The 24733-nt window shown below is 43.3% G+C and overlaps 1 protein-coding gene and 1 non-coding gene across 8 annotated transcripts in view; both read right to left on the bottom strand.

Moving 5' to 3' along the window:
* The window catches only part of ACTR3B (actin related protein 3B), a 92643-nt gene that overhangs the window by 49742 nt on the left and 18168 nt on the right, over positions 1 to 24733 (bottom strand). For 3 of the 7 annotated variants that reach the window (XM_043590017.1, XM_043590019.1, XM_043590018.1), the window contains exons 2-3: positions 7281 to 7405; positions 6290 to 6400 (exon numbers count right to left, since the gene is read on the bottom strand). In XM_043590017.1, the coding sequence (XP_043445952.1) occupies positions 6290 to 6400; positions 7281 to 7405 (236 nt within the window). Of the gene's footprint in view, positions 1 to 6289; positions 6401 to 7280; positions 7406 to 19252; positions 19380 to 21205; positions 21434 to 21810; positions 21867 to 24733 lie in introns of those variants that run through there. The other 4 variants (XM_043590015.1, XM_043590013.1, XM_043590014.1 and 1 more) reach the window with 3 other exon arrangements.
* On the bottom strand, positions 2702 to 2804 carry LOC122488805. The gene has a single exon (XR_006298728.1). It is a non-coding gene; the product is annotated as a U6 spliceosomal RNA (small nuclear RNA).

Raw genomic sequence — 24733 nt, 5'->3', positions numbered from 1 at the left:
GTTCAGTGTCAAATATGTTCCAAATAAACCCCAAATGGATGAAGATTAAGTATAAACATCAAATGGAAAGAGAGTCACTACATAAAAATTTCGAGCTATAGATGTTCAAAAAACATAGGCAAAAAAAAAAACCAACAGAAAAAAAAACATGTGCTGCCGACAAAAGTCTCCTCCCAATTACGTGAAAGAGATCACTATATAGACAGAATGCAGTATGTGTATAAAACACGGTCTCCTCAGCCCCAAGAAGGAAGGACACTCTGGCAGCTGCCACACCACGCTGAGTGAAGGAAGCCGGTCACAAAAGGACAAATACTGGGTGATTCCACGTGTACGAGGTCCCGGGAAGGTTCAGATTCACACACACAGAAAGTGGCAGAGGGGGGTGCCAGGGGAGGGGCTGGGGGTTAAGTGTTTAACAGGGACAGAGCTTCAGTTCTGGAGACGATGGGGTTCACAGCTGCACAACAAGGTGAATGTACTTACTGTTAATGCCACCAAACTATACATTCAAAAATGGTTACAATGATAAATTCTATCAGAAAAAAAATTCTAATTCAGAAAAAAGTTCATAGAAATCCCAGCAATAGGGGGACAAAACAGAGGAGACTCATAAATATGGAGAACAAACAGAGGGTTACTGGAGGGGGTGTGGGAGGGGAGATGGGCTAAATGGGGGAGGGGCATTAAGGAATCTACTCCTGAAATCATTGTTGCACTACATGCTAACTAATTTGGATGTGAATTTTAAAAAATTAAAAATAAAAAAACCACAAGATTCTTCAGTGGCTTCTCAAGACCACCTGATAAGTTCAATAAAGGAGTCTCTTTGGACAAAAAAGAAAGAGAAGGAAGGAAGGAAGGAAGGAAGGAAGGAAGGAAGGAAGGAAGAAATCCCAGCAAAAATACAAGCAATAAAACACTGATATCCACAAGAGCATGGGACATGAACAGGAAATTCACAACAGGAAAGAAAACTAAGACACGCGTGAAAAAATGTTTAAGGTCAAAGTTGTCAAGAAACGCAAATAAAACAAGGTGATTTTTTTATTCCATCAACCAATCAAAAAAGGCCTCAACGAATGCTGACGGGAGTCCACATGGTGGTGTCTGTACAACTGCGGACAGAGCACGAACAAGGGGCTAAAGGCTCAGAAGGCGAGTCATACTTCTGCACCCCAAAATCAAACGCTGCTAGTTCTTTTTATAGGGTTTACTTATTTTGAGGGGGGAGACGCAGAGAGAGGGAGAGAGAATCCAAAGCAGGGTCCACGCTGCCAGCGCAGTCGGATGCAGGGCTTGAACTCATGAACTGTGAGATCACGACCTGAGCCAAAGTCAAGAGTGGGACACTCAACCAACTGAGCCACCCAGGTGCCCCTGGTAGTTCTTTTTATAGAAAAAAATGCTCTAAATAGAGGGCGAAACCGTATGAGCAAAGACTGTATTGTTTCTTATAAAATCAAGAAACTGGAAACACAGTCAACGTCTAAAAAGAGCCGAACTGCTAAGCAGACAGGAAGTACCCACTGGATAGAGGACCACACAGCCACTAAAACAAGTGATGGCAGCTGTGCGAGAAAATGAGGTGGGGCGGGGCACCCAACAGTGAGTGCAAACCATCTAGAAACAGGAATGGAAAGATGAGATGACACTATGCCCAATGTGAATAATTAAGTTGCTACGACCGGACTGTGGAGAGTCCCAGAGATGTCCTCCCAATGTTCTGCCATACTTGCAGTTCTGGAATGGAAAAACATCGCCACCAGAGGCCTGAAGCCCGGGGTCACAGCCTGTAGGGGAAGCGCCACAGGAACTGCTATCACAGCCTCCTGACTTAACGCATCCGCAGACACACAGCACAGGAGGGGGAACAGCACACCGTGACAGGGCTCTGCCCTGCCTGCTGGCTCCCCGGAGGATGACACGCTCCGCACAGGCAGAACCCGGCCACAGTTCTGAAATCGGCTCAGTTCTTGTTCTGCCACTGTCCTCATGCCTGCGGTCACGTCATACCCAGCATCCATTCTGCCTTCTGCCACGCTGACAGAGCACTGATCAGTCACAGGAGGTGGCAACAGGCCAGAGGAAAAGCATTTCCCAGACTTCACCTTGTGGACAGGGCTCACCAAGTGGGTACATTCCGGCCAATCAGAAACAAAAGCTGGTGAGCATGGCTTCTGGAAAAGCTCTGTACAAGGTTAGGACTTAAGTAGTAGTCTCCCTCTTGCCCTTATCCCCTCCTCTCCTGGAACACAGACATGATGACTGGAGCGGCAGTAGCCAACTTGTGATCCTGAGGTATCCTTAGAATGGAAGTCATATGCTAAACATAGTGGAGCCCAGAGGTCCCTAATGACACTAGAGAACCACCACACCAGCATTGCCCCCCCCCCACTACTTCTATTAAAGAAAGATAAAACCCCTAATTTGTTTAAATGACTGTTTTTTACACTTTTATTATTCACTGCCAAACAATTCACCATCTGTGAAGAATTTACACCAAAATCTATGTATTTCCATTTAAGGGAACGTTTATGGTATAATTAGGCTCTCCTGGCTCTTGAATCTGGTTCAGCATTAAGGGCAATATCCTCAAGGATTCGGAGAAACGTAACATAAATCCGTCCTCCTCCGTCTTTCATTTCTTCTGTGCTTCCTAGCCATAGTTATTCCTTTGGGAGAGCAATTTATCTTTTTTTCCAACAAGGAACACTTCACGAGTCTGCGTGTCACCCTCACGCAGGGGCCGTGCTGATCTTCTCCGTATCGTTCCGATGTTAGTGTGTGCGCGACGAACACAGATCAACTGAAATAAAACCTTCCCGAACCAGTACGTATGACAATATCTAAAATGGCAGTATTGAGTTTTTCTTACTTTTTTTAAAGACTGAAGCATATGACTGAAACAGCACATAAATGCAAGGAACGTAAACATGCTTATTCATAACAATGGTAAAATATCATCTGCTATGGATTCAGAGATGAATAATTAATCAGTACCACAAAAATCAATCCCTATTTCTGGAAAAAGACAGCAAAATGAACACACGTACCTACATCACTGCACTCCCACATGCCTCTGTACCTGCAGTAGAGAAACCTCAAAAACACAAATCCTCAAGGCAGGGAGAGCGGGACAGCAGATGACAAGATACCGGAAGCTGGAAAGCGCACGGCCAGTGGTAACTATAGCTCGGCGAACCCAAGGAAGCCAACCTGTGCACTGGCCGCCAGCCACCGTACTGGGCAGAGCGGGTCCGAGTCATTCTCAAGAACAGGAAGGAAACTACGGTAGCGAGACAGGACATACTGCGCGTGACGACTAATTCTCAGGGATGCCCAGAGAGCTGGCTGAGCATTATTTCTGGGCGTGTCGCGAGGCTGTTTCTGCAGGAGATTAGCATCCGGTAGACTGAGTAAAGAGATCTGCCCTCACCGACGTGCACATGCGTGGGAAAGGCGGAGGACGGGCGGCATATCCTCCTCTCTTCCCTGCCCCGCCCCACTCGAGCCGGGGTGTCCGTCATCCCTGCTCCTGGACACCGCAGCTCTCCGCTCTCAGGCCTTTGTGAGCAGCACGTGCTGCTTGCTTGTTCTGGCTTGATTCGTGTTCAAAATGTGTGCACATCTCTCCCGAAGTTATAACTCCACTTCCACTCAAGGGCACTGCAACCCTCTAAAACACATGACTCTATTTTGAACCCCGGGCAACTCGGTACTGAACAGAGGACAATTCTCATTTACTGTCTCCTCGGTCCACATGACCAATACGACTTGAGTCTCTGAAACTTCTTGAAAAACAGGAGACGTCACGAGCTCATCCTCACTCTGTATGTTCAGATGTCTGCTCGCAGCAGAAAGAAAGAACAATTCTGTGAGCTACCAAGGGACCTATAATTTAGACCTCTGAGACTAACACCAAGAAGCTCGCATGTGATGTAGCAGTTGAGCAAATGTCTTCAATTAACTTCTATCACTTGGCCGTAAATCTCTACACTTGCTTTCCTCCGCTTTAACTATTCCATTAACTGATGATTAAGGGTATAAACCTGAAGGAAACTTACCATTCTCATCACTTTCTCAGTCACCGCCTGCAATGAAGTGACTTACAGAATTCAAAGCACAATGTACATAATATTTTCCTATCTTTAATAAACTTGATTTTCTTTAACATCCATTATATTTTTTTTTTTTAACGTTTATTTATTTTTGGGACAGAGAGAGACAGAGCATGAACGGGGGAGGGGCAGAGAGAGAGGGAGACACAGAATCGGAAACAGGCTCCAGGCTCTGAGCCATCAGCCCAGAGCCCGACGCGGGGCTCGAACTCACGGACCGCGAGATCGTGACCTGGCTGAAGTCGGACGCTTAACCGACTGCGCCACCCAGGCGCCCCTTTAACATCCATTATAGATACTCGTTTTTGGCAAATGGACTTCAGCTTTTCCATGGTCAAAGCAAACACCTCCAATTCCTTCCTGGCAAGTGGCTTTACCTCACTAGCCTCTAAACATGCCAAAAAAAAATGATTTTAGGGAAAACTTCCTGCAGGCTGCGTCCTGGTGGTAGCGTTTGCGCCACAGGCCTGCTCTGTGTGGAGTGAAAGGGAGGAATCCTGGCGCAGAGAGCTGAGGCAGACAGAAGGAAGCAGCTGGGCACGGTGCCTGGTCCTACAACCCCATCCAACAGGTAGTTATGTGATGTGCTAGAGAAGGAAACACGCCAAATGTGACAGGTGGGAGCCTGTGATTTGTTTTGGCTATAAAGACAAAGCCACTCAGACACACTGTCAGTTTCCTGGCTTCATTTATTTTACATAAACCACTGTAGGTACACAGGATAGAAAATACACAGTGGCCTGTAAAACACATTACCCATACTTGGCAATTCCCAGTTGCAAAGATACAGCCAGAAAAACGATCAGAGCACTTTCAAGGACTTGCCTTAATAGATATCAAATATATAGATTCCACAAACTACCACAATAGCCTTGCAGTTAACATATTTTAAGTCAGATAATTCTAAAGCACACTCCATATTTAACATTAGAAAGAATTATATAATTGGATCTGGGACCATTTGACAATATCCTTGCATGGAGAAAATCCAAAGCTAAATTATGTACGTTTTAATATGCAGCTTATGTTACATGCAATTGCTCTCTATAAAGCAAGCGTTTTGAACATGTAATTAATTTTAACTTAAAAAGAACATTTCATGGAAGGAAATACATAATGTTGAGTAGAACAACTAGAAAAGATTCCATAACCAAGAGACATTTCTCCTCATTTCTCTGTAATGTTTTATTCTATTTGAACAAGATCAATTAAGTACCATAATCAGGACCCATAACTAAGCTCAGTCTTATTTTATAATAAGACTTAAAGCCAGGCAAAATAGTAGCTTCACTGGTTTCCTCTGCTACAAAGCAAAAATCCTAGCCCTCCAGCTCCATCAGGAGGGCATCGCTACCCACACACGGTCCCCCCGCCCCAATCTTCCTCGCTGACGGAGTCTGTATAGGTACTCACCCTCCTGGGGCCAGGCCATCAGACACCGTCCCCTCCCCAGCCCCCAGGAAGAAATCGGATTAGTCTAAACCCATCAATGTAATTTCATTCCCCCTGCTAGTGACCAGGCCAGGCAGAGACAGATGGGACACACAGGCTGGGAACATTCCCGGGAAAGGGACTCTCCATTCTTACAAAGCGTTTCTACCTCTAAGAGCGTCTAAAGCATGAGGTGGTGCCATCCTGGGGCCTATGGGGAACCAAGGCCGCTCTAGTGCCCTCGAGTGGTGAGCCCTGCAACCGCCCAGCTCTGGCCTTGCTGTTCTGACGGCTGATGATCCCCTGTTGACTTCAGGCATTTTTGATGAGCCTTCTGTTATGTGCCCAAAAAGCACCGGATTCATACAAATGGCTTTAGCAGGAATTTAAAACTCTCCAGGGAAGATTATCTTGAGTTTACAATCTAAGTAAGCTGGGGGCACCTGGGTGGCTCAGTTGGTCGAGCGTCCGACTTCGGCTCAGGTCATGATCTCACGGTTCGTGGGTTCGAGACCCACGTCGGGCTCTGTGCTGACAGCTCGGAGCCTGGAGCCTGCTTCGGATTCTGTGTCTCCCTCTCTCTCTGCCCCTCTCCCACTCACACTCTGTCTCTCTTTCTCTCAAAAATAAACAAACATTTAGAAAAAAAATTTTTTTAATCTAAGTAATCTGGAAAAAGAAAAATCTAAGTAATTCGGGATTTTGAGGATATATTCCTCTCAGGTCTAGTTACTCACCATTAAAAAGTAATGATCCTCAGGTTCAGCTCGAAGGTATTTAAAAATCACTTGTTCCATGAACCTTTCCATTAGATCCCAGTCTTCAATTATTCCATGTCTTATTGGCCACTACAGCAAGAGAAACCAAAATACGTCAGACTTCAGGTCACAACAGTAAGAGTAAGAGTCCAACAATGCCAGCCCAGGACGGACTGGGTTAGAGGGGAGGGCTGCCAGCATAGGGACGGACCTCACTCACCAAAGGAAACAGGCACATGGGCAGAAAGATTAAGCCTTGCTCCTGTTTCCACTCTGCAGCCCTTACTCCCAGCTACAAGAAAGTGCGTTAACAATGCGTAACAGATGGGGCACCTGAGGGGGCTCAGTCGGTTGAGAGCCCGACTTCGGCTCAGGTCATGATCTCACGGTTCGTGGGTTCAAGCCCCACATTGGGCTCTGTGCTGACAGCTCAGAGCCTGGAGCCTGCTTCAGATTCTGTGTCTCCCTTGCTCTCTGCCCCTCCCCCACTTGTGCTCTGTCTCTCTCTCTCTCTCTCTCTCTCTGTCTCAAAAATAAATAAAATGTAAACAAAAATTTTAAATACCCCCTTCAAAAACAACAAAACTGGGGCACCTGGGTGTCTCAGTCAGTTAAGTGTCTGACTCTTGGTTTCTGATCAGGTCACGATCTCACATTTTGTGAGTTCAAGCCCCACACCAGGCTCCGTCAGCACAGAGCCTGCTTGGAATTCTCTCTCTCCCTCACTCTCTGTCCCTCCCCCACACTTGCACGCATGCGTGTGCACACACATGAGTACTCTCTCAAAAATAAACTTTAAAACAAATTTTTTTAAATAAAGTTAAAAAAGAAACTTTTTAAACATAAAAATAAAAATACATCCCTTAACTCCTAAGTACAGTTTCTAGACCATCTGCCATTCTGCACTATCCCTTCTACTGTTCTGTTCTTGGCTCCACACTAAAGCAGCAAATCCCTAAGGGGAGCTCACCTTTGTGGCATATGTGGGCTTATCTATGGCCTCGTCCCCTATGAAAAAGTCCAGGTCATCGACTCCTCTCAACACCCTCCTCTGGGCTTGGTCAACTACCTTTGCCGACTCCCTGATGGCAATACCTTAAAAAAAAAAAAAAAAAAAAAAAAGCACAAAGATTTCCATCACTATTCATATTTATTTGAATGATCAAGAAAGGATCATATAATCCCCATGTATGTACATTTCAATGTTAGGGTTTTATATGGGGTGGGGTGTTCATAGAAAAGACACTATCAACGAGTACGTAAAATACAGAAACAGCTTTTATGTTGCAGTATTATTTTCAGAATAGTACAAAGGAACTTAGCTGATCTGCTTTTAATGCTGACAGAAGCTATATCACTATATTTCTCAATTTCATCTGGAAAAATCCCACAAGACAATAAATGAAACGCCCTTGGGGTGTGTATCAATAGGTTCCAAATTTTAAAATACAATATAGGAGACAAATTAAAAATATAATACAAAAAAGAAGAATAAACTGAAAAATAACACCTATACACTCTCCAGTCCTTTTTTAAATAAAACTCTGCATCAAATAGATTTAAAATATATTCTTTTAATCTTGTTATAGGAAAAAAACTGACTTCACTCAAAGAAACAAGTAGGAGGCTGATGGCTAATATCCATCACAAAAAAGAAAAGTACAATAATCAAACAACTGTATTATGTAAAAATGCCAATGGCTTTCTGATACATCATTTTAATAAGGGGTCAACCGTGACGTTTGAGAATATACTTAGTAAAAATCACATAAAACTTCACTACAGAATTTAATATTTAATGAAATGTGGAAGCTTCACAAAGATAAAATTTTCCATTTACACTCCTAACCCTTGGTCATACTCTGAGCTCCCATAAACTCACCTTCATCAAATTTATCCCAAAACAAATTAGCAGACACATGAACGTATTTTTTAGAGCACATCATCTGAAACCCCCAAATCATTACGAATGAAGGGTCGCAACAGTCACACGAGTGAATGTGAACCCTGTTTGTGAGAAAGGTGTCTTGCAGCGACAGGGGCAAGAGGTAAAAAGGAGTCCGGAGTAGAAGTCACTCTGTCCACCTCTTCTCACTCCATCCAGCTCACTGCCACACTTAGACTCAAAGCCTTCCAGTTACAAAAGGTGGCACAAATCTAGGGGATGGGATTTCTGCAGGACTCAAGTAGCAGGTATGGTGTGGAAATGCTGGAGACAAAGCCCAGCAAGCAGTCAGAGGTGGTGAGCATGTCCAGAGCCCTGAAGCTGGTCACGGCAGAAAAGTCTCCTGGGCCCTAAACAACTGAAGCAATCTACAGAAACAAATAAAACCACCTCTGAAAACTGAGCAGGCCACTCAATGGCACACTGACAAGCATCACACAGGATCATCTGACGCACACGTCATGCACGCAGAGGGCCCCTGGCAGCACGGCTCGCAGCAGACCGCAAGGTCCTCGCACAGGGTGCCAGTGTGAGTGACAGATTCTATCCTCTGGGCAAGATCAAACTTAATTATGCATGAATTTATAATTAAACTGCCAAGTCAAAATAAAAGATTGTGAAGACACAGGGCAAAAAAATTCTGCAATTCATTCCATCATTCAACTTTGCCAAGAATTTGGGGGCAACATATTAACCAGAAGAAAAATCATCACCCTGGGGTGCCTGGGTGGCTTGGTCAGTTAAGCATCCAACTTTGGCTCAGGTCATGATTTCATGGTTTGTGTGCTCGAGTCCCTGCATCAGGCTCTGCACTGTTAGTACAGAGCCTGGGTGGAATCTCTGTCTCTGTCTCTCTGCTCCCCCCCACTCACTTGCATGCATGCACTCTCTCAAAACAAATAAACTTAATTCAAAAAAAAAAAGAAAGAAAGAAAAGAAAAATCACCACCTTGAAGAAAAAATACCAAACTTAGTGAGGTGACACTACCACACTCAGAAATACAAATGAAAACCAAGTTAATCCTATCCCTCCCAAAAAGGTAATCAAAGTACTCTGGCCCCAAATCATGGTAGATGTATGTTTTAGTGGCCATGAGAAATAAGAAAAACACAAAACAAAAAACAAAACAAAAACAAAGTATACTTCTTTTAACTATTACTACCTATTATACATGAAGCAACTGAATCCACAAAACAGAGTAAAGGCACATAGAGCTTATCTTCAAACTCTTTTGCGTAAGCCTACGAAAAGCAAGATGTGGTCCACACGGTCCTTATGAAGATGATGGAGAAATGCGCCTAAGAGAGCAGCTATCAAAGACCATCTATGAGCTTTCACAGACTACAGGACTCCTCACAGAGAAAGGGTCCGTGCCACCCCAGCAGCGATCTCCAACCCACCGCCACATACAGTAACAGGTGTCAACACAGGTGACACTGAGATGGGAAGGACAATGCATAGAACAGATAATGGAGTCAGCGGCGAAACATTCCAACTGGTTCCACACAGGTGGCATCTCCACGCGATGGAATATCAGGAGGCCACGAAAAAGAGGCCAGCAGGTGTTCATATACCAATCTAGAAGGATGACTAAGGTGTAGCGCCTTGACAAAAACACAAGGTGCGGAGCAGTGTACGTGAGATGCCACCACTGTGTGAAAACAGATGCCTGTGTGTATCTGCTGGGATTTACAGAGCATCTCAGGAAGGAAACACAAGGAACCAGGGAGAGGGGAAGTGGGTGGGAAAGAGTTAATTTTCACTGCGTCCTATTATACCATTTAACTTCTATGGCAGACGAATATATTTTCTACTCAGAGTTAATTAAATTTGGGCTTCCGCTTCTGCAAGGACAGAGTTAACCTAGTTTTCCTGCTGCTCTAAGTACAGCCAGAACCCGGGGACTTTCTAGAAGAAAGAAACACAGAGGCCAGAAGGTAAAGAGCGGACAGACTGGCTGGGGACCACAGGACTCTGGGAACAACACAGCCGTGAGTCTCCTGGGTCTTCTTTTTGTCTCCTGTGGCCCATACTGGCTACCCTAGAAACACCGATGAGCTCAAAACAAGAAGGGTATACCCCCAAAAGCCTGCTACCTGCAACCAAAGAAGATAAAAGGGGCAGTCTAAACAATACCTGCTTAACTCCAAACACCTCAGGAAAACCACCCCTCCTCCTCAGTGCGAAAGCTGAACGTCCACCCCACCCAGCGGGATCAATCTGTCCCCTCTGCTCTCACACTGGGCTTTCGTCACAGGAGGCCGAGTGGCAAGTCAGGACTGCCACCACCACCAGCAGTAACAAGGCACCCCTGTCCCTCCCGGCCAGAAGGCTACTTGCTTAGGCCTAATGCGGAGGCTGAACTCCCACCCACAATGAGCAGTAACATGGAGCCTTCCCCCACCCAGTGTCAACAAAGGCCAAGAGGAGACCTTGAACTTCAACCCCAAACTGGCATAACAAGGGGCATCCCCCTTTCCTTACTGGAGCTGTATCAGAAATAACCTGCTGAAACATCAGATTTAAACAAGATCCAGAATCTCAGACTATCTAAAATGTCCAGGTTTAGGGGCGCCTGGGTGACTCAGTTGGTTAAGCTTCCGACTTCAGCTCAGGTCATGATCTCACGGTTCATATGGTTCATGAGTTCGAGCCCCACGTCGGGCTCTGTGCTGACAGCTCAAAGCATGGAGACTGCTTCGGATTCTGTGTCTCCTTCTAATCTCTCTGCCCCTCCCCCCACCAAAAAAATAAACATTTTTTAAAAAATTTTTTAAATGTCCAGGTTTCAATAAAAACAATCCCTCACCACAGCAAGAACCAGAAATATCTCAACCGAAATGAGAAAAGACAATCAACAGATGCCCACCCCAAGACGACACAGATAACGGAATTATTAAGCAAGATTTTAGGAGCAATCATATGATGCGTCAATCTACAAACACACTTGAAACAATGGAAAATACAAGAAAGTCTCAGCAAAGAAGCACAAAGTGAGAGCAAGGATAGAAGACAGAGACAAAACTGCATGGAAATTTTGGAACTAAAAATATACAATACCTGAAATAAAAATCTCGGTGGATTAGTTCAACAGCAGGAAAAGACAGAGAAAAGAATCACTGATCTTGAAGATATAACAATAGAAGTTACCCAGCCTGAACAACAAAGAAAACAGATTGAAAAGCAAATGAACTGGGCCTCAGGGACATGTAGGATATATAATAAAAGCGCTAACATTCATGCATTCCAAGTCCCAGAAGGAGAGGAAAAAGGAAAAAGTATTCAAAGAAATAATGGCTAAAAATCTGCCAAATTTGACTAAAAAAGAAATAAGCCTACAGATTCAACACTGAACAAACCCCAAACAGGATAAACCCAAAGAAATCCATGCCAAGATACATTACAGCCAAACTTCTAAAAACTGAAGACCAGAGAAAAAATTCTAAAAGCCTCCAACAAATTTCTCATCAGAAATCAGGGCACCCAGAAAGAAATGGTACATTTTTCAAGTGTTGAGAACTGTCCACTCGGAATTCTAAATTCAGCCCAAATATCCCCCAAAATGCAGAGCAAATCAAGACATTCGTAAACAAAAGCTAACAGAATTTGTCATCAGCATACCAACTCTTAAAAAATGGCTTGGAAAGTTTTCTAAATGGAGAGGAAATTATAAAAGTAGGAATCTTGGGAGGCGCCTGGGTGGCTCAGCCAGTTAAGCCTCTGACTTCGGCTCAGGTCACGATCTTGCCGTTCCCAAGTTCGAGTCCCGCGTCGGGCTCTGTGCTGACAGCTCAGAGCCTAGAGCCTGTTTCAGATTCTGTCTCCCTCTCTCTCTCTCTGCCTCTCCCCCACCTGTGCTCTGTCTCTCCCTCTCTCAAAAATAAATAAACATTAAAAAAAACTAAAGACAAAAAAGAAGAAGGAATCTTGGAACATCAGGAGGGAAGAAACACAGCAAGAGCAAAAAATAAGCATAATTACTTTCCTTCTCCTCTTGAGTTTTCTAAATTATGTTTGGCAGTTATAGCAAAAATTGTAACACTGATGTCCTTCTCAATGTACGTAGAAGAAATATTCAAGACAATTATATCAGAAATGTGGAGCCTTTCATTCAGACTGGTAAGGTGTTAACACAGGAGACTAAGAAAAGTTATGTACAGGAAATGTAATAGACCAACCACTGAGATGCTACATAAAGAGATGCACTTCGGGCACCTGGATGGCTCAGTCGGTTGAGTGTCTGACTTCGGCTCAGGTCATGATCTCACAGTCCGTGAGTTCAAGCCCCGCGTCAGGCCCGGTGCTGACAGCTTGGAGCCTGGGGCCTGCTTCGGATACTGTGTGTCCCTCTCTCTCTGCCCCTCCCCTGCTTGTGCTCTGTCTCTCTCACTCACAAAAATGAATAAATTTTAAAAAATAAAAAATAAAAAGAGATGCACTCAAAAACACAATACATAAATCAAAATAAAATCCTAAAAAAATGCTCAAATAATCCCCAGGAACTCAGGTAAAACAAAACAAAGGAATAAAAAAAAGAACAAGCAGAAAAAGCACTAATCAATAATTACAATAAATTATGTGATCTAAATACATTAATGAAAAGACAGAGATTGGCAGAGTGGATTAAAAGAACCTGACTCTTCACAGGGCACCTGGGTGGCTCCGTCCATCAAGCGTCTGACTTCGGCTCAGGTCATGATCTCAGAGCTTGTGAGTTTGAGCCCCACATCGGGCTCTGTGCTGACAGATCAGAGCTTACAGTCTGCTTCAGATTCTGTGTCTCCCTCTCTCTCTGCCCTTCCCCTGCTTGCACTGTCTCTCTCCCTCTCTCAAAAGTGAATAAAAACGTTAAAAAAAAAAAAAGAAAAAGAGAAAGAACCTGATTCTTCAAATATAAGGATATATGTAGGTTGAAAGTAAAAAGATGGAAAAAGATATCCACACAAATGTTAATCAAAGAAAGCATGATTGGCTATATTGCCATCAGAAAAAGTAAATTTTATAACAAAGAAAGAAAAAATTGAAAAGAACATTAAAAAAGATAAAGGGTCAGTCCATCAAGAAGACACCGCAATCCTAAACGTGCACGTAACAAAGAATGGAAGTGCAAAGTCTGGAGACAAAAACTGATGAGAAAAACAGACGAACCCACAATTAGAGCTGCAGACCTCAATGCCTCTCTCAACAACTGATAGAAGGACAAAAGAGCTCAACAATACCATCAACCTACGGAGCCAACCAACATATACAGAATACTCTACCCAAAGAGAACAGAGTATATACTGTTTACAAGTGCCCGTGGAACCAAAATAAACCTTATACGGGGCCATAAAAGAAACCTTAATAATTTTATAATCACTGTAAAACCATACAGTCAGTTGGTTGTACGGGTTGGCTCAGTCAGTGGCTCAGTCGGTTAAGCGTCCGACTCTTCATTTCTGCTCAGGTCATGATCACACAGTCATTGAGATCGAGCCCCACATCGGGGTCCACACTGAGCAAGGAGCCTGCTTGGGATTCTCTCTCTCTCTCTCTCTCTCTCTCTCTCTGCCGCTCACCCACTTGTACACACGCACCCTCTCACTCTCTCAAAATAAACTGTAAAGAATAAATAATTTTATAAGAGTTAAACTCTATACAGAGTATGCTTTTTGACTACAACAGAATAAACCCAAAAATCAATGACAGAAAGGTTACCAGGAAAATCCCACAAACATCTGGAAGTTGAACAATGCAGTTCTAAATGTGTCAAAGAGGAAATCTCAGGGAAGTTTTTAAAATACATGAATGGAATGGAAACAAAAATACAAAATATCAAAATGTGTTGGACACTGCAAAAGCAGTGATAACTGGGAAAATTTTAACACTAAAAGTTTACATTAGAAAACAGAAAAACTCTCTGGGATGCCTTGGGTGGCTCAGTTGGTTCAGCCTCCCTCTCTCTCTGCCCCTCCCCCATTCACACTCCATGTCTGTCTGTCTGTCTGTCTCTCTCTCCCAAAAATAAACATTAGAAAAAAATTTTTAATTAAAAAAAGAGAGAGAGAGAGTCTCAAATCAATAATCTATGTTCCCACCTTAAGAACCTAGAAAAAGAAGAGCAAAACAAAACCCAAAGCAAGAAAGAAGGATGAGAGCAGAAATCAATGAAATTGAAATCAATGAAAAACAGAGAAAACCAATGAATCTAAAAGCTGGTGTAACAAAAGTTAAACCTTTTGCTCTGCAGAAGACCCTATGAAGAAGATGGAAAGAGAAGCTCACAACGGGAGAAATTGTTTGCAAACCATATATTTGACAAAGGACTCGTTATTTAGTATATATAAAGAACTCTCAAAACCTCACAGTAAAAATGTAACAATTAGAAAATGAGCAAAATACATAAAGAGACATTTAATAGAAGAGGATTCTCAGATGGAAAATAAGCACATGAAAAGATGTTCAACACCACTGGCCATTACAGAAATGAAGATTCAGACCATGATGAGATACAACTACACACTTATGAGAAGAGCTAAAATTAAAAAACTGTGACAACACCAAATGCTGGCAAGGATGCAGTGACACCGGCTCTCTCATACACAGCTGGTAGAAATGTAAAATGGTACAGCCACTATGGGAAATACTTTGGCAATTTCTTAATAATACTAAACATAAACTTGCCATACAATGCAGCAATTGCACTACACAGTATTTATCTAGAGAAAGGAAAAATTATGTCCGCACAAAAACCTGTACACAATTTTCATAGCAGCTCTATTTATAATAGCTACAAAGCGGAAATAATCAAGAAGTCCTTCAGTACATGAATGTTTAAACAAACTGGTACATGCATACATTGAAATACGACTCAAATAAAAAAAGAAACTATCAGGGTGCTTGGGTGGCTCGGTCAGTTAAGCGTCCGACTTCAGCTCAGGTCACGATCTCACGGTCCGTGAGTTCGAGCCCCACGTCGGGCTCTGGGCTGATGGCCCAGAGCCTGGAGCCTGCTTCCAATTCTGTGTCTCCCTCTCTCTCTGCTCCTCCCCTGCTCATGCTCTGTCTCTCTCTGTCTCAAAAATAAATAAATGTTAAAAAAAAAAAAAGAAACTATCTGTCAATACTACATACAACAACTCAGATGGATCTGAAGGGCATTATGCCAAGTGAAAAAGCCAATCACAAAGGACATAGCCTGGATGGTTCCAGTTATAAAACATTCTCCAAAAAAACCCCACAAAATTATGGAGATAGAAACAGATTAGTAGTTGCCAAAGGTTAGGAATGGTGGGGAGGAGAGTCAAGTGTAGTTATAAAGAAACAGCTCAGGAGAGACTGTTGTGGTGATATGATGGTTCCACATCTTGACTGTAGTGGTAATCACAGGAATCTACACATGGAAGAAAAGGACACAGAACTACACACAGACACAGACACAGAACAGACACACACACACACACACACACACACACACACACACTGCACCAATTTCCATTTCCTGGCTTTAATGCTATAGTATAACCATGTAAGATGTAGCCCTGGATGAAACAGGGAGAAGGGTACACAGGTCTCTCCAAGCTCTCTCTTACACTGCCTATGAATCTACAATTATCTCAAAATAACATATTTGAAGACAAATAAAATATAGTTTGTAAATTATTTAAACAAATTAAAAAATAAACCCCCTCAGTTAGCTTAATGACGAACCAAAACTCATAAGATTAAACTTAGTAAAGAAAAATGTAAAAGTTCTGCAGATTAAAAAAACTGTAGGAGTATAGAATGGGGGTAACCAGAAGAAACAGATTATTTTCCAAATGTTAAAAGGTCATCTGAGGGTAATCTAGGGAAGATTATCAGAAAGGTGCTCAAAACTTACATATAAATTCTAGACCTTAGGAACATTTACTACAGTAATTACCAGACAACAGTAATTTCTTAACTAATACATCCAGTATATTTCCCAAAAGAATGTCATATATTTGATGAAACCTTCAAGAAATAATAATTCCTATCTTACTTACTGTTCTAAAGAACAGAAAAGAAAGCTGAAAAACTCATCTCCAAAAGCCAGTCTAATTTTGATATTCAAACCAGACGAAAATGTACAAGAAAGATAAATTATAGAGTAATCGCACTTTTAAACACTGATGCAAAAACCCAAATAAATATTTGCAAATACAATTCAACATGTAGTTGATATTTCATAACCAAGTAGGGTTTATCTCAAGAATGAAATAAATGACTGTTTAATACTTGAAAATATATTAATGTAATTCATCATATTATAGGACCTTAACTATCCAAAACCATATGATCAGCTCTCAGTAAACTAGAAATAGAAAGGGCACTGTATTAACCTGAAAAAAGCATTTCCACAAAAACCAAGAGCAATGACTAGTGGCACACTAAAATCACTGTCTTTAAAATCAGACTAACAAAAGCACCCACTACCTCCAGCTCTAGTCACTCCGGCAGGAGAAGTTCTAGCCAGTACAAAAGACCAAAAAATATATATATAAAATATTGAGATTGAAAGGGACAACCATTACTTGCAGTTAATACTCTGAATAGAAAACTTACAAGAATCTCCAAGCTAATAGAACAAACAAGAGAAGCAAGTAAGGTTGCTGGATTAAAAAACAAAAAACTCAATAGCATTTCTACATGCTAGCAATTACTAATTAGAAAATGTAATTTCAGAAAATTCACAACAGCAACAAACACAAAGGGTACCTACAGTTAAATCTAGTAAAAGGTGTATGAGCTTTATGAAGTCTATTACAAAAACATTACTGAAAAACACAAAAGCCATTAATAAAGATCATATATACCATATTCATGGATAGAAAAACTCAATTCATAAAGATGTCAAATTCTTCCCCAATTAATCTATAAACTGAATGTGTCTCTAATCAAAACCCCACTACAATTTTTCATAGACCTTAACTAATTTTAAAATCTGTAGTAAAGGGGCACCTGGGTGGCTCCGTCAGTTAAGCGTCCTACTCTTGATTTCAGCTCAGGTCACGATCTCTCTCTCTCTCTCTCTCTCTCTCTCAAAATAAATAAATAAATAATTTTTTAATAAAATAAAATAAAATCTGTAATAAAAAGTAAGGCCTAAGAATAGCTGAGGTTATTCTGAGAAAAAAGGGAAGAGGAACCACACCTACCAGATATCAAGACACTGGCTGAAGTAATAACACTTAAGACAGCATGAATTTGGAGTGAAGATAAACAAATGCATAAATGAAACCAAATAAAAACACCAGAAATATTCCCAAGCATATATGGTACCTCAATATGATTTAAAAGGCATAACAAATTGGAATGTACTCTTCAATAAATGGTGCTGGGACAAGTGTCCTTCCATTCAGAAAATAAGTAAAATAACTATCTCACACCATATTCAAAAAGTAAACTCAAAATTGTCGCAGAAGAAAATGCAGAAAGTCCTTATGACTTTGGAGTAGAAATGCATTTTTCAAGATAGAAACAAATTATAAATGGAAAATGCATACTGAATATTTTAACTATATCAAAATTTTACGTGTCTAGATTTAAAAAATCATTTAAAAAGGTGCCATAAAATAGAAGACAATATTTGCAACATATTAATATTCAGAGTATACAAAGACAACTCCATAAAACTCCGTAAAAAAGATTTAAAAAAATATGCAATAGAAAAAATGGGCAAAGATACGAACAGGCAATGAAAGGTGCCCAACCTTACTAGTCATCAGAGAAATGCAAATTTATAAAATGATGCATCGTTTCACATTCGTCAGACTGGCGAAAATTTAAGTCTACCAACACCAACTTTTGTCAAGGCTGTGTGGAAACAAAAACCCTTTACCAGCACCTACGGGAGTTTAACTCAGCACAAGCACTCAGAAGAGCAGCCTGACAACAGCTGAGAAGCTGAAGAGGTGCACACCTGCACGATGAAACAACCCCATTTCTCCTCATCTTCTCTTGGGAAACTAGCGCGTGTGCGTAAGGAGAGGTTTACTGCACCATTTTGTGTAACAGAGAAAACTGGAAAATGCCCAAATGAAAAAAAAATTGAGATTCAAATGCTAGAACTCTGATCAAGAACTGTATGTATCAACATTGCTAAATCTTAAAAACCTATTTCCGGGGGGGGGGGGGGGGGGGGGGGCGGGTTCTTTATAAAAGGACAATGCTGAAAGTGATTTACAGTATGGTATCATTTAGAAAGGTCTAAACGGGCAGAACAAGGCCACATACAGTTAAGGAACCCTGTTCCCATAAGGTCAGGAGAGAACACACTGGCCACAGGAAGTTCCCGGCAGAGGAGGGAGAGCAAGAGAGGGGAATGGGCTGGAGGAAAAGGGAGAGGACCTTGCCCACTCTGATGCATGGGTTTACAGATTTACAGGATGACATCATGTCAGCGTTTGTTCATTCTGAGTAGTGGGTGTGTACACAGGTCTGTGCCACATTATCTTCTGCAACCGTTTTTAGCTGAAATAAACATTTTTTTAAAACTCTATGCAATAGGGGCGCCTGGGTGGCTCAGTCAGTTACGCGTCCATCCGACTCCTGATTTCGGCTCAGGTCATGATCTCACAGTTTGCAAGATGGAGCCCTGCATCAGGCTCAGTGCTGACAGTGAGGAGCCTGCTGGGGGTTCTCGTTCTCTCTCTCTCTCTCTCTCTCTCTCTCTCTCTCTCTCTCTTCCCCTCTCTCTCTCTGCCCCTCCCCAGCTCACTCTCTCTGTCTCCCTCTCTCTCAAAAACAAATAAACCTCCAAAAACTTTTTTGTAACTATTCCATTAAAAGAAAACCCAAAAACATCCCTGGGCTCAGTCCCCACCTCCCGTGGAGACGCTCCTCCGAGCATGAAGCCTTTCACCTGATGCCAACGGGACCTTCACACCGAACTCCTCCGACGCCGAAGGTCTGACACGTCCTAACTTTCTCCCGACCCCTCCCCGCACCTCCCTCGTGCGCCTTCCACGGACACCATCACCACACACGTCCTCACCCCTCTGCCGGAAACTTTTCAATGACTCTCAATACACTCCGACAACTTAAAGACCAAAAAAAGGCCGGGAAAGCCTCCACTCGAACAATCCTGAACACGCCGCCCAGAAGCGCACGCCGGACACGGGCAGAGCCGCCCGGGGCGCGCGGCACCTCGCCCGTCCGCTGGCTCAGGCCCGAGGGAGCCCTTCGGGGAACAACGTGGAAATTCCCGGGTGCGAGATAAAGGTAAAATCCCTCGAGAGAACAGAGTCTGTCGCCATCTGGCCCTCCCCCACGTTCCCGGCCACGTTCCCGGCCACTGGACCACTGGCTGCCGAGGGCCGTGGCCTCCGGCACGACGAGGGCCCGCACGCGCCTCGCCCACCCAGCGGGCCCCGCCCATGTCCGCCAGCGTCGTCGACGAGCTGACGCACATCCGCACGAGCCCCACCTCTTGTCTGCGGGTGCCACTTCGGCGCGTGCGTCTCGAACTTCACCTTGTGGACGGAGCCTCTAGAGCCGGAAAAATGATTCAGCTCCCGGAACGAAGACGAGCAGGAAAGCCGACAGCCCCGGGCGACCGAGGCCCTGCACCCAACCCAGCATCCTAACCGGGCCCCCAAATCTTGTCACCCCGCCTCCCGGGGCTTCTCCATCCCTTGCAACGGACTCAGCCGACGATATAGCTGTGGCTTTCCTCCCGCTTCTCCGACTTTCTATGCTCTTTCTAGCTTCTGCTACTGTGAAGGTTCTGAAAGCACCAATCTGAGAGCCGCCTTGCTGTCTGGCGGCGAATGAAATCCCGCTAATAACTGACTTCAGTTCTCCTCCCTGTTGATGATGACGGGTTGAACGGGCCAGCCGGCTGAACGCTGCTGGCAGTTTGAAACGGCAACGCATTAAAGCAGGAGGTGCAAGGTCAGCCTTTCAGAGCCGTGGCACTTAGCAAGGTTAAAATCCAATCTGCTTTGAAAAGTCAGAACGTCCGATTTATCAATCCAACATGGAACGATCAAGTTCCGGGGCATTCGCAATAATAAAATTCTCAAAGGACTGACCTAGCCTACAAAGCGCCAGACGTGATGGACCTGATTACGTCTCCTAAAAATTCCTATGTTGAAGCCCTTGCCCCCTGTGTGACTGCGTTCGGACGTGGGGACCGTAAGGAGGTAATAAAAGTTAAATGAGGTCGTAAGGTGGGACTTAATCGAAGAGAACCGTTGTCCTCATAAGAAGAGGAAGAGACCACAGAGATCTCTCTTTCGGTTGTATGCAGAGAAAAGGCCATGTGGGGACACAGTGAGGAGGTGCTGTCTGAGAACCAGGGAAGGAGGCCTCACTGTGAACCAGTCCTGATGGCCCCTTGATCTGGGACTTCGAGCCTCCATTCTGGGATCAAATACATTTCCATTATTTAAGACATCACTCTGTGGTATTTTATAACGGCAGCCCCCAGCAAACTAATACACCAAATTATGAATCCTAAATAAAGAACACAGCAGACAAATTGTGCCTGTTATTAAGGACACCCGCCATGGTACCAGGGTGTTCAGACCTAGAAATCAGATTCATGATCAATTATACAGCAAGCAAGGAAGGAAGGAGAATGAGATAAATAACATGTGCTCGAGGAATCTGGGGTACACTTCCTAGTGAGGTGAGTACCCATATACACCAAAAAGGCCTGCGCCTTCCCTGGAATAAACGCTAAGCCTCCTCTCCCCAGCTCTCCTAAGCTGTCCATGTTCCATAATGTTCCATACTGCTGACAAGGGCCTACCCTCACTGGGTCCCTGGCCCCGCACCACCTTACAACTTCTAAGATCACAATTCATCGCACAAGATCTACACTTAGGAGGCAGTGTTTCCCTTCCCCCTGGACTGATACAAGTTAGTCTGGTAAACGGTCTCCAAATAATAACCCGGAATTTAAACAATTTCAGAGAAAAATTCTACCCTAAAAACAACTGACCTGACCTTGGAGGCTCCTGTGGGAAACAAAGAGTGGGTAGGACGTACTCTTGCCAAGATGTGAGAACATTTCTTCTTTTACGTCCATCACTCTCTACTGACCAAAATTTAAACAAAAGCAGACACTCTGAACACAATAAAACAGTCATCAGGCCTCTCGTGTTTTGGGGTTTTTTTTTAAAGGGCATTCAATAGAGTGAACAGTGCAGCACAATGGATGCTCAGTCCACGGAGTCGCTAAGTTAATAAAACTATACTTACTTAAAATTACAAATGAACCTTAAAGGACCAGATTTCTTCAAGGCAGCTCAGACATTTATGACTGAAGGAAAAGCCCCAGCCAACCACCCAGGCTGAAACTCCAACGATGGTGACAAGGGGCTTTCTCAGAAGAGGACCAAAGGGCCAGAAAGTTGGGGGATTTTAGGCCACAGCTACGGTCTATATCAGTATTCAGGACTAGGTGTCAAAATCAATAACCCTCCCCAGTAACCAGGACAATCTTCTAAAAGCAGATGGCAAGTCAATGAATATGCTTTGGAAAACAGAATCACAATGCCGAGAACCCCGGTCCTTCACACACGTTGAGGGTGGGGCTGTACTTACATGAAGGAATAATGAACTGTGGCTCAGTGTTGCCTGCGTAGCCAAGCTTGGTATACCTAAAAGCACAAAGTCATCAACACAGGTTTAGATAATAATACTGTCCTCTGGATCCCATTAGTGTCTTTTATCATAAGCTCTCCAAGTCCTACAACATCAAGCCTCAAAATATTCACTTGGAAAAAGAAAAAAAAGCTTATGATGACTGAGAATCAAACACTAATTTCAGATAAGCGAGCTGTTATTAAAACATAAAATGTGAAGCTTCTTTCTACTGGCAAAAAATTTTGCACACATGCATTAACACATAAATTACATTTGCGTGTCCCTCACGGCTTTAAACGTGCTTTTACACTCTTTTCCTTTTCACAAAAGTCCTGCAAAGGGAGTAGCCCTTGTCCCTATTTTGCAGATGAGAAAACTGAGGCATTGGGATGTTCGTTCGGCTGCCCCGAGCCAAGCAGCTGGTGAACAGAGAAAGAACCCGAATCTGAATGAGCAGGCTAAACTCCAGAGCTGGCTCTCAGAGAAGCACACTTACTTCTCAAACTTCATGAACTTTTGAAAGGGGGGGGGGGGGGCGCTTAAAAAATGATTATATAATTTTCTTAAAATGTCATGGCATATGTCTAGAAACAGCCACTGCCACCTCCTGAGAATATCTGACAGGAGCATCTCTTTTTCATCTCATTTCAGAACGAGCCCATTTTCTGTCAAGATACTCTGTGTGATGGGTTCCAAAAGTCTTAACTAAAACAAATGCCAAAATACTACTATCTGTTCCAAAAGCATTTGCTAATCCCTTAAATAAAAAAAAAAATTTTTTTTTTAAAAGTGGTGGGGGGGGGACCACCACGGAGAACCATCTGCTGGAAATAAAAAACTGAAAATCGAAAAGACTCATGAGCCCTTCCTTCCTTATTAGCCGACTGTAATGAACAGTAAAGTCTGGACAACTGAGCCATCATCCTGCAGTAACGCTCATAACGAAGAAAAACACTTCCCAGCAGTGTTGAAAGTCACTTTGTTAATTCATTCCATTTTTATAAATTATTTCAAGATGCTTGATACTAACATTTTTTGATGTGGTACTACATTCCAAATTCTAATAAATTAATTTTATGATTTGTAGATGTATTTTTACCATATGCTAATTTCACTATTTTTGAACACATAGTGAATGAATAAGGCGTGGGGAGCCCAAAACGGCAAGTTCGCTCCATTTAAATCACGCCTTACTGCTCAGTCTCCAAGTTCTTGGTGCCACAGGAACTTGGGTGAGGCTGGGCTCTGAAAACCATCAGGCCATGCCAGGAGTTTCTGGGAGCCATCTGTGGGCCCTCCAGGTTCCACAAATTACCAGATGCACAAACCAAGTGGACCCCACTGTAGGGCTCACCAGACCCAGAGCAAGGTTTCAAAGCTGACCCAGACCTGCCTGGGGACTTTCCAGAAGGAAAGCAACATATACTGAACTTCAAAAATTCCCAATTCGACCATCATTCTGGAAGTATGTTCCAGACAATAAATACAAATGAACTGAATTGCTGACCCAAGGCTAAAGAAACCTAACAAGCAGGTCAGAAATCACTAAAATCCTCAAATTTAAGACTGTGGTTTTTTTAAAGGCCACATCACTCACCCATCCCCCCAAAATTATGCAGCTTGCACTCAGATTATCTGCCTGCCCGCGTGGTGAGATTATAGCTTGTATGATGACAGAACGCAGTTCTTTTTCTTGACTGTACCTCCAGTGCCTGGCATGTGGCAGGCACCCCATAAATATCTGCTGAATGAGTTCTTACCCTTGTAAGGAAAGGGATTTACTGCCAAACTGCGGGGGAGAGGGGCAGTGTTAGAAAGGGGGGTGCTGAAGGTCAGAAACACAATGCGATGGGCCACATAAAGACCAGGGCCATCGTCTAAGCACAATCTGTCATCTACACATGAGAAAACACTTGTTTGTGTGATGAAGTTAAGACAAACAAACAAACAACAAACACAGTGAAATGTTAACCTTTATTAAAATGAGGTGAAAGTATCATTTCTATCTGTTCCATTATATTTTGTATTTCTGAAAGTCAACAGAGTGCATTGTATTGGTCAAGACCATGCACTCTGGCACCGGACTGCTTGGATTCAAGTCCCAGCTCTGTTATTTGCCAAATGTGTGACTTTCGGCACGTTGCTCTACCTATCTGTATCTCAGTTTCTCCATCTGTAAAATGGGCATAATAATACAACCTGTTTCCTAGGCTTAGTGAGTTTTATATATAAATAAGGAAGCAGAGAAAGCCCTAGAACAGTGCTACCTATATAAGTTATATTTTTGAGGGGGGTGGGGGAGTGCCTGCATGGTACGAACAGCTTGGATCCTGGAGCCTGCTTCAGACTGGGTCTCCCTCTCTCTCTGCCCCTCCCCTGCTCACTCAGCTTCTCTCTCTCTCGCTCTCTCTCAAAAACAAGTAAACATTAAAAAATAATAGTAAGTTTTTTGACTGTTATTTTTCTGTGTGTTTGAAATATTTCCTAACTTAAAAGTTTTGAAAGGTTCGGAAAACGCACACAGCATGTTCTGTGGCCTCGTTCAGTCCCTCTGCTGTACGTGACTCTACAGCACAGACACCCCACTTTGCGTTGCGGTGGAAATAAAATGCACAAGTGGTAAGCCCAGCAGATAGAAGACATCCTTCCACAATTGTGTCTTGTACCCTGAAATCGTGAGCCATGGCCCCGAGAAGCAAAAGGTCAGGCTGCAGAGATGGGCTGGTGCACGTTTAGACCAAAATTCAACTGAATACTGATGATGCCACCAGCACGTGCCCCTCGACAGCAGCTGTGCGCATGCGGAGACCCTGAGGCCACCGTGGTCTCTCAGACAGCACGGCCCTCAAGGGAGGCCTCTGTCATGGAGTCACGCAGGTAA

Source organism: Prionailurus bengalensis, chromosome A2 (genome assembly GCF_016509475.1).
Source record: "Prionailurus bengalensis isolate Pbe53 chromosome A2, Fcat_Pben_1.1_paternal_pri, whole genome shotgun sequence".
In the NCBI taxonomy this organism is placed as follows: domain Eukaryota; kingdom Metazoa; phylum Chordata; class Mammalia; order Carnivora; family Felidae; genus Prionailurus; species Prionailurus bengalensis.
Note: the sequence above shows the minus strand (reverse complement) of the source record. Positions and strands in the feature narration are given on the sequence as shown.